This window comes from Podarcis liolepis, assembly GCF_965112155.1.
Source record: "Podarcis liolepis genome assembly, chromosome: 15".
NCBI lineage: Eukaryota > Metazoa > Chordata > Lepidosauria > Squamata > Lacertidae > Podarcis > Podarcis liolepis.
Genome location: NC_139566.1, coordinates 1,735,374 through 1,744,802, shown reverse-complemented (window position 1 = coordinate 1,744,802; position 9,429 = coordinate 1,735,374). Strand labels below are relative to the sequence as shown.

General features: G+C 41.4%; 1 protein-coding gene across 1 annotated transcript; it reads left to right on the top strand.

The window, feature by feature from the left end:
- Positions 1-800: 800 nt before the first annotated feature.
- LOC310693839 (vomeronasal type-2 receptor 26-like) lies at positions 801-8,558 on the top strand (the record flags this gene model as incomplete). Its single annotated transcript, XM_083476227.1, has 6 exons — positions 801-1,003; positions 2,059-2,350; positions 3,288-4,145; positions 4,947-5,174; positions 6,437-6,563; positions 7,666-8,558. The coding sequence occupies 6 exons, from the start codon at positions 801-803 to the stop codon at positions 8,556-8,558; spliced, it is 2,601 nt and encodes an 866-aa protein (XP_083332353.1).
- Between the last annotated feature and the right edge of the window lie 871 nt (positions 8,559-9,429).

Here is a 9,429-nt window from a genome sequence, read left to right as displayed (position 1 = left end):
TAGGGGGTACTCTCATTTTTCTACTCATATTGAAATACTGCCAAACAATGAGGCCAAACTTTGATTCAAAAAATGTTTAGGGGTATGTGTACCCATCATTCCAAGTACTGATTGTAGCACGTAAAGCTGTAATCGTTTTGATATCTAGATATCAAGTTTAACTCCCTTTATGGACATGCCAATCAGTTAAGACTGGAAGAAGCCTTTCTTGTTTTCCCAATGTCTGGAGAAGCTCGTTCTGAGGTGAAATAGGATGTGGCCTTCTCTGTGGTGCTGTCTAGGTTGTGGAAATCCCCACCAAATATATTTCAGCACCAACAAGGCTGAACTAGAACAGACAAATTGGCTCAATTTGCGACATGCACCTACAAATACAGATGTCTCATTATCTTGAGAATCTTTTCTTGATGTCAGTCATTGCACTGTCAGGAGGAGGTCTGGGAGCAAATTTTGCTGAGGTGTGATAAGCATATTTTCTTCAGCAACGTCTCATAGAAACAGCAAGAGATTATTATCTACCCTGTAATTTTATGACTGGTGATTATTATCCTCTGTCTTCTTCAGCAAAGCAACAGGACTAAAGGACATTTATAATATCCCCTGCATCACTCCAAGTTGGAGCTAGAGATATCACCACTCAGTCAGTCTGATCACTGAGACACAGTTTGAAACATAGATAAACCGGGCCGCCACTTATATAAGGATGTGCTACTCATCATCGGAATCAGAGAAGGATAATGTATTGGCAAGTGTATTGGAATGCAAAAGGGGTTGTTTTATGCAAGATAGTGGCCTTTGTAATGTTGGTGCTAGTGTTTTTGCCTCAAGTGGTGTCTAAGGTTCCCAGCATCAAATGTGACGTCAGTGACCCTCTTTCTATTCTCCACAAGCATTACCAACCAGGAGACCTCATTATTGCTGGAATTATGTCTCATATATACAGATTCTCCAACTCTATAAGTTTCAGAGAACGTCCCTCTAATGACCTCTTTGATGGCACCCTGTAAGTTTCCTTCAATGGTTTTTCCATGACAAGTTTGTCCTTATTAAGTCCAGTGGATAGGTGGAGTTCACAGCCAATCCATCTTTCCTTTCTTTAATGAATGGCACACCTTCCCTAACTAAATACCACATCATCTCCATCATGTTCCCATTTTTATTTTAGTAATTCCAGACAAGGATCCAGTATCACAAGCCTCCTTCTGGAAGAATTTTCTAATTAAAAAGAGCTAGCAAATGTTAGTCCTGCTCCAGCCGTACTCATCTAGGTGTTAGATCAGCGAGTGGCCCTTGGCGGGGTGGGGTGGGGGACTGTTATAAAATATTTCATTTCAGTGCTCATTGGCTTTGGGGGAAGAATATTAGGTTACCCCAGATTGTTAATTTTTGCAGCTGGACATGGTCACGGATAGCCAATTGCACAAATGCCATAAAATAAATGAAGTGGCGACCACCCTTGTGAGCCACCTTAATTTCTACCCATTTGGTAAAAAAAGCCTATCCACAGAACTTATTTATGGGATAGCAATGCTTCTAGAGGAGTAACAGTGCTCTGATTTTTGTGTTATCAACTGTGCCTGCATCTGAGCCTTGTCAAAGACTGTATATTTCCATTTCTTTGCCATTTAACTATAACTTCTACATTTTCCCTGTGTGCGCGCGCTCACACAAGCTATATACATCACACATACTATTGGCATCCATTCTACTCACATTCTACTCACCTCCTACCCCCACCCCACCAATTTCCCTATGTCTGAAATGTTTGCAAATGTGTACAAAATCCCAAAATAATAATAGTTTTGTTCAAAAAGGGGGAGGATGTTAAATTCTAGATATATCGGTCCCATTTTAGAAAGAACACAAAGTAATTTGACTCTCCAGAATTTGGGGAGAAATGTTACAATCCTATAGAGAAACTGGAATGAAGAGAATTTCTTTTAGCGATCCTTCTGTTAACTGCTAACTTTCGAAGCAGAAACGGGTAGTGCTCTTGTAAACAAATGTGACAAATATCCCCCTCTGCATGACAGCATTTCTTTATATTTCTGATTACAGGTCAATGATTCAGATCTACCAACATATTCTAGCCTCAATATTTGCTGTAAAGGAGCTTAACGGAAATCCTAAGATTTTGCCTAATCTCACCCTGGGCATCCATATCTACAATAGCTATTTCAATCCAAGATGGACCTATCAAGCCTCACTGGAGGTCTTCTCCACCCAGGGCAGATTCATTCCTAACTACAAATGTGATACTATCAACAATCCAGTAGCTGTCATTGGGGGGCCCACCTCTGAAGTTTGTCTCCACATGGCTGACATCCTGTGCATTTACAAGATTCCACAGGTAATACATGTGTGTGGAACTGGAGAGTTTATGAGTGCGTCAGCCACATCCCTTGGTTTCAGATATTGATTTGTACATTGAAGATAGGAATTGCTTCCAAAATACCATATTTAACAGTGGAAGATTTGACAGGTTGTCCCTTTAAATGTTTTAAGGGGTGAATCTTTATTGAGAGAATACAGTGGTTGGGGGCATTTGGGGGGTTGTTGGTGTGTGTGTGTTATAGTGCTTTGCAAAGACTTGTTGACGTACTTGTGGCCATGCTTATGGTTGCACTAGCATACCAGTATCTAGTCTTATCTGCAAGATCTGCCATTAGATCCCAATGTACTTTCTGTCCACCTCTCTATAAGTCCTATAGGATTAGCCAATATAGGATTAGCCAATGTGGTGTCTTCCACTTATGAAAAGCATGTAGGTTATGGGTGATAGCCAATTAAGTCAGACAAAGGATCACCTCTGTGTATGACTTATGCTATACGTCAGAAACACTTAGCATTCCATCGGCAAACAATCAAAGGAATCTCCAAAGAAGATTCCTTTAGCACGATCTGGTCTCCCTTTTTCTTTTTTATTGAAGAAGAACAGGATATTTTAATGCCACCATCATCACTGAGGTTTCTGTGGAGGGGACATATTCCTTGGAAATGCCTGGTATTGTAACTGTATTGTAACTTTTGAATAAATGTTTTTTTTAAAATAAAAACATTTAAGTTAACTAAGATCAGTTATTTTTGAATTCAGGAGGCTGTATTTCCTTAAAATGAATACAATCCTTAGATCAGGCACAGCCAAAATGTTTGCCCTCTGAAAATTGTGGACTACAATTCTCACAGTCTCTGACCATTGGCCATGTTGACTGGGACTTATGGGAACTGGAGTCCAAAAACATCCCATCTAACCCTAAATTACACTGATTTCCCCCTATTTTCCTTAGTTCGTCTATGGCACTGCTCCAGTGATAAATAAGAAAAGTCAGACTGTCCTCTACCACCAGATGTTTCCAGATGTGGATCATCAATATAAAGGGATTCTTCAGTTACTGCTTCATTTCAGGTGGACGTGGATTGGGGTGTTATCTGCACATGGTGACAATGGAGAGAAATTCATACATACAGTGGTTCCCATGTTTGCTCAGAGAGACATCTGCTTTGACTTCATTTTATCAATGCCCCAAATATCTTACTCCAATGACTTTGATAAGAAAATTGATGAGGCAATAAAAACATGCAATGTTATCAGGAATAGCACTGTTAATGCAATGATCGTTCATGGTGAAATTGATACCATGATAGGTTTGAGAATGTTGCCTGTTTATACTGGCTGGGGGAGATCAACAAATGACAAAGGTAAAATCTGGATTATGACATCCCAGATGGGTTTCACATCAGTTTCCTTTCAAAGAAATTGGGACATAGATTTCCTTCATGGTTCTATCTCCGTTGCCGTTCACTCTAAGGAGGTAATAGGATTCCAGAAATTTCTTCAGATGATAAAACCTTCTTCAGGAAACAAATATGCCTTTATCAGAGAGTTTTGGGGAGACGCATTTGAATGTTCTTTCCTCAATCCCATGACAGACATAGACAATGGAAAAATCTGCACTGGAAGGGAGAAACTGGAGACTCTGCCTGCCTCTGTTTTTGAAATGAGCATGACAGGCCACAGCTACAGTGTTTACACTGCTGTCTTTGCTGTGGCACATGCATTGCATGCCATGCATTCATCGAGGTTCAAGCACAGAGCAATGGTGGATGAAGGAAGAATGAAGATTCTGAGTCAACAGCTGTGGAAGGTAATGTTCTGAACACACTAAGAATGTAGGAACGTAAGAGTATAGAATCACAGAATTATAGAGTTTGTAGAGACCTGAAGAGTCATCTAGTCTAACACCCAGGAATCTCAGCTAAAGCATCCATGACAGATGGCCATCCAACCTCTGCTTAAAAATCTCCAAGGAAGGCGAGTCCACAACTTCCCAAGGGAGACCATTCCACAACCGAACAGCCCTTGCTGTCAGAAAGTTCTCCCTGATGTTTAGTCAGAATCTCCTTTAATGTAACTTGAAGTCATTTGTTCAGGTCCTACCCTCCAGAAAAGGAGAAAACAACCTTGCTCCATTTCCCATTAGACAGCCCTTAAGATACTTGAAGATGGCCATCAATCTCCTCTTTTCCAGGCTAAACATCCCCAACTCTCTCAATCTGGGGCAACTCCCTCAATCAGGCAGGAGAAAGCAAGCTTGCTGCATCTCCCATGTGAGAGTCCTTCAAATATTTGAAGATGGCTATCATATCTGCTCCCAGTCTCTTTTCCAGGCTAGACATGTCTAGCTCCTTCAACCGTTCCTCATAAGGGTTGGTTTAGAGACCATGGATCAATCTGTTCCTGTCTATTCCTTCTGCTGATGGGCGGAGGGCAGGAATCATTCTATGCATGTCTACTTGACATATTTTTTGTTTCTAAATCTTAATGTAAATTTGAATTTGGATGGATCCAGCTTTAGTCATTCTTAGGGCAAACTTTTCGTTAGATAGATTCATTGAAATCCCCATGATTTCCTCATGAATTGCTATTTCTTTCCTTGCCAATTTAGCTCAACCAGTTTGTAAGAAGCATCTCATTTAATACTAGTGCTGGAGGGAAAGTATCCTTCAATGAAAATGGTGAGATAGAGGCTGGATTTGATATTATGAATTGGCTCACGTTCCCAAACCAGTCTTTCTGTAGAGTCAAAGTTGGAAGCATAAACCCCATGGCTCCTCAAGAAGAAGTGCTCATTATTTCTGAGGAAGCCATTGTGTGGCCCAACAGGTTTAACCAGGTAAGGTCCATTCATGTATTGGGGGCTATTCATTAGTCCCATCTTCAGTTTTCAACAGTTCAGATACTGGCACAGCTCTGCTCATCTATAGCTTTAGTGTGCACATGGGGACATGGGTGCAGAGGTCTTCTTTGCTGTGTCAGTTGGGTGATGTCACCCATTCAAACCCTTCTTTTCATCAAATAAAATATTCTTCTTGGAAAACTTTAATATTTAAAGAATTTGTAGACATTTGTCCTGAAAGGTTGTAATCAAGGATTAAACTACAAGGAATGCATTGAACATACTTCTAAACATCACCGAGAAATGTAGAAGTATAAACACAAAAAATGAATAAAAATAGACTTAAAATTATAAGCAAACTATAACCAAGCAAAAACAACCAATTTCATCGGAGGGACAGGAAATTATAGTAACCCGCATTTCAATGTGTTCCAAAATATGAGATGGTGCATAGAGTTCCCATTTTTTATCCTATGGACAAGTGTTACCAGTAGTAGAAAAGGTTCTATGAAGCCTCTGCATTCTAAATTCCAGATGTATTGCTATTTTGGAAACCTAACATAAACTCAACGCATCTCCACATGGATACCAGTATAACGAGATGAGATATAAATGATGGAGTTCAATAATGTTTACACATTTATTAAAGAGTCACAGGTGTTTGCATTGAAGATCTGATTTTATTAAACTGCCTCAACCTCACCTCCAAAGTGAGTGTTAACCACCTGGCATGAGGCAATAGATACACGGCCCCCATCATACCCCATAGGAATAACCCAACCACACTCTGAGCCCTATAAGAGTTGTTCCTCATGACCCTCACATTGAAATATGTGCTTAGAGAAGACTGGCCAAATCTCCAACCCCAAAGATGGTTCGCCTTTCATGGGTGAGGAGGTGAGGCTGTCTGGCCCAAGATTCCCCAGAGTGGCTGGGGCTCATCAATATTCATTTTTTCCCCTCTTTTTCCATAGTCACCCAGCACCTGGAATGTACTAGAATAGCTTGGACAAGTGAAATATCACAGAAACGACAAACCAAACAGGACTGGTATCACTGTAAAGTATAAGGGGGAAATTATTTTAAGCATGGCTCTCTCTTTTCTGACAGTGATTGGCTGTCCTGCATGAGATAGAATCATAGAATTTTATCATTGGGAGGGACCCCAAGGGATTTCAGTTGAAGCATACATGGCAGACACTGTAACACTGCAGAATTTCACCATCTAGTAAACATCCTCCTCTTTCATCTGTGGACAGGCACAGCCTCTTTCTCTTTGTAATGACAATTGCCCCTTGGGTTATCGTAAGGCAAAGAAGGAAGGGATGCCATTTTGCTGCTATGATTGCCTTCCATGTCCAGAAGGGAAGATTTCCAACCAAACAGGTAAGGAAGTCATGTCCAGAGTCTACGGACACTAATGGGGTCACAAGCCATCAATTGCAAAGGTTATGTAAAATGTAAGGATGGTTGGAATCAAAGAGTTAGAAAGGCCATCCAGTCTAACCACCTGTGATCAATAATAATAATAATAATAATAATAATAATAATAATAGGTTGATTGTTTTCTACCTCACCCATCTGGCTGGGTTCCCCAAGCCACTCTGTGCAGCTCCCGACAGAATATTAAAAACATGATAAAACATCAAACATTAAAAACTTCGCTAACAGGGTTGCTTTGAGGTGTCTTCTAAAAGTCAGATAGTCATTTATTTCCTTGACATCTGATGGGAGGGCATTCCACAGGGCGGGCGCCACTATCGAGAAAGCCCTCTGCCTGGTTAACGATATGAGGGCAGCACCTTACATTTGTCATTATGTAGATAAAAATAGGATTCACAGCCCCACATGTGCCAATCATTAGGTTGGGGGTGGGGGGCAAGGACATGAACCACACACAAAATGGAGACAGAAAAGTCTGCTTTGGGAATGCTACATTTTTCAGAACTTCAAAATCCCTTTAAAAATACCTGCACAGGCAACCTCCCAGAAAAGACCAATAAGGACAGAATATGCTAAGTGCTGTTGGAATGCAAACTGACATGTTGGGAGAAGTGGAATGAAAACAGGATAAGAGAGGGAGTGGAAGGGTATTCTGTACTTTCTGGAGGTGTTTCCCCCCCCCCCCAAGAAAGAGAGAGATGATAACAGAAATGGAATGAAGAGAATGACGGCTGAAAGAATATAAGCTAAAACAGAAAGGCAAATAGAAATATTCTGCATACTTCTAACTGATAATATCTTTGAAGAGAAGCCACCCTCGGTCATAGGACTCAGATTCTAAAATGGAGGTGGGCAAAAAGACCCAGGTGGCCCATGGAACATCCCATAGTTTGGCATCTTACAAATTGCATGAGGAGACCACTTAATTCTTTGCCAGATTTGAACCTGTAAAGTCTCATTCATATTGTTGTAATGCCGGGCTTCAAAATTCTAGCGCAATGCACATAACGCTGTCATGTACAGAAACCAAACTTTTCTTTTTCAGACATGGACGACTGCTTTCCATGTCCACAAGATCATTATCCAAACCTAGAACAGGATTCATGCATTCCAAAATGCATCAGTTTCTTGTCTTATACAGAGCCTTTGGGGATCAGTCTGGCCACTTTGGCTCTTTCGTTTTCCTTCATCACAGCTTTGGTGCTTTGCATCTTCATTAAGCACCGGGACACTCCCATCGTCAAAGCCAACAACCGGAGCCTCACCTTCTCCCTCCTCCTTTCCATCTCCCTCTCCTTCCTTTGCTCACTGCTCTTCATAGGCCAGCCTGACAAGGTGACCTGTCTCCTTCGACAAACTGCTTTTGGCATCCTCTTTTCAGTGGCAGTTTCTTGTGTGCTGGCCAAGACAACCATCGTGGTTCTTGCTTTCACGGTCACCAAACCCACGAGGAAATGGGTGGGGAAAAGACAAACTCTCTCCATTGTTTCTTCCTGCTCTTTTATTCAAGCCACTCTTTGTGGTTTGTGGCTGACAACTTCTCCCCCATTCCCAGATTTAGACATGCACTCAATGACTAAAGAAATCCTTCTGGAATGTAATGATGGCTCAGTCACCATGTTCTACTGTGTCTTAGGCTACATGGGTGTACTAGCTATGGTCAGCTTCACTGTAGCTTTCTTAGCCAGGAAGTTGCCTGACAGTTTTAATGAAGCCAAATTCATCACCTTCAGCATGCTGGTCTTCTGCAGTGTTTGGCTGTCCTTCGTTCCCACCTATCTGAGCACAAAAGGGAAATACATGGTGGCTGTGGAGATCTTCTCCATCTTAGCTTCCAGTGCTGGCTTACTGGGGTGTATATTCTTCCCAAAATGCTACATTATTGTGCTTAGGCCTGAACTGAACAGCAAGCAGCAGCTGAGAAGAAGAAAGCATTGAGGCATCTAATATTCTGTGGCCCTCATCCCTTGGTCAGGAGGAAACAGAGGAACTTCACATAGCTGCAAGAAACATGTTTGAGTGAATTTATTTGGGAGTCATCACATCACATTTTAACTTTAAAGGATGTCTGCATTGCTGTTGCATGAGTTGTGGCCACATTGAAAATGTGTTGTGCTAAATAGATGAGTATTTAACAAGGAGACCTCTGTGGCAAGAGAATAAAATTGAGCAAACTGCAGTGCTGAAAGATCTTCTGTCATTTTAATACAGTAATTATTTTCTCCCCCATATGTTTGCATTTGTTAAACTCCGCAATCAGGAATAAATGTATATACACACTGAAGTGTTTTCTCTCTCTCTGCTTCTATGATACAAACTGATTGGGTCCGTGATATTCTTTCTAGGGAGAGTGCGGAATTTGATTTGGTTTACGCTGAAAGCCCAGTGCACCTAATTTGCACTTTCCTGAAGTCTCAGGTAGTGTCAGAGGCTAGAAGTGCCTTTCAGCAACTGTAATTGGTTCAATAACTTATAATGGCAATGGCACCCACCTGAGAGGTGCTGGAACTGAGTTCCAGCTGTAAAAAAAACCCCTGGTTGTGAGAATAAAACATGGGGAAGGTACACAGAACACATATGCTACCTGGAATTCCTGGGAGGAAAGGTGGGCTACCAAAGCAACAGGTATATAAATCGGTCAGGTGCTTGGATGACTTTTTCTATATTCTAGTGAACTGCGTGACTGTGGACCTGGATAGCTCAGTTGGTTAGAGTGTGGCACTGATAATGCCAAGGTTGCAGGAATGACCCCCACATGGAACAGCTGCATATTCCTCTCTTGTAGGGGGTTGGATTAGATGATCCCCAG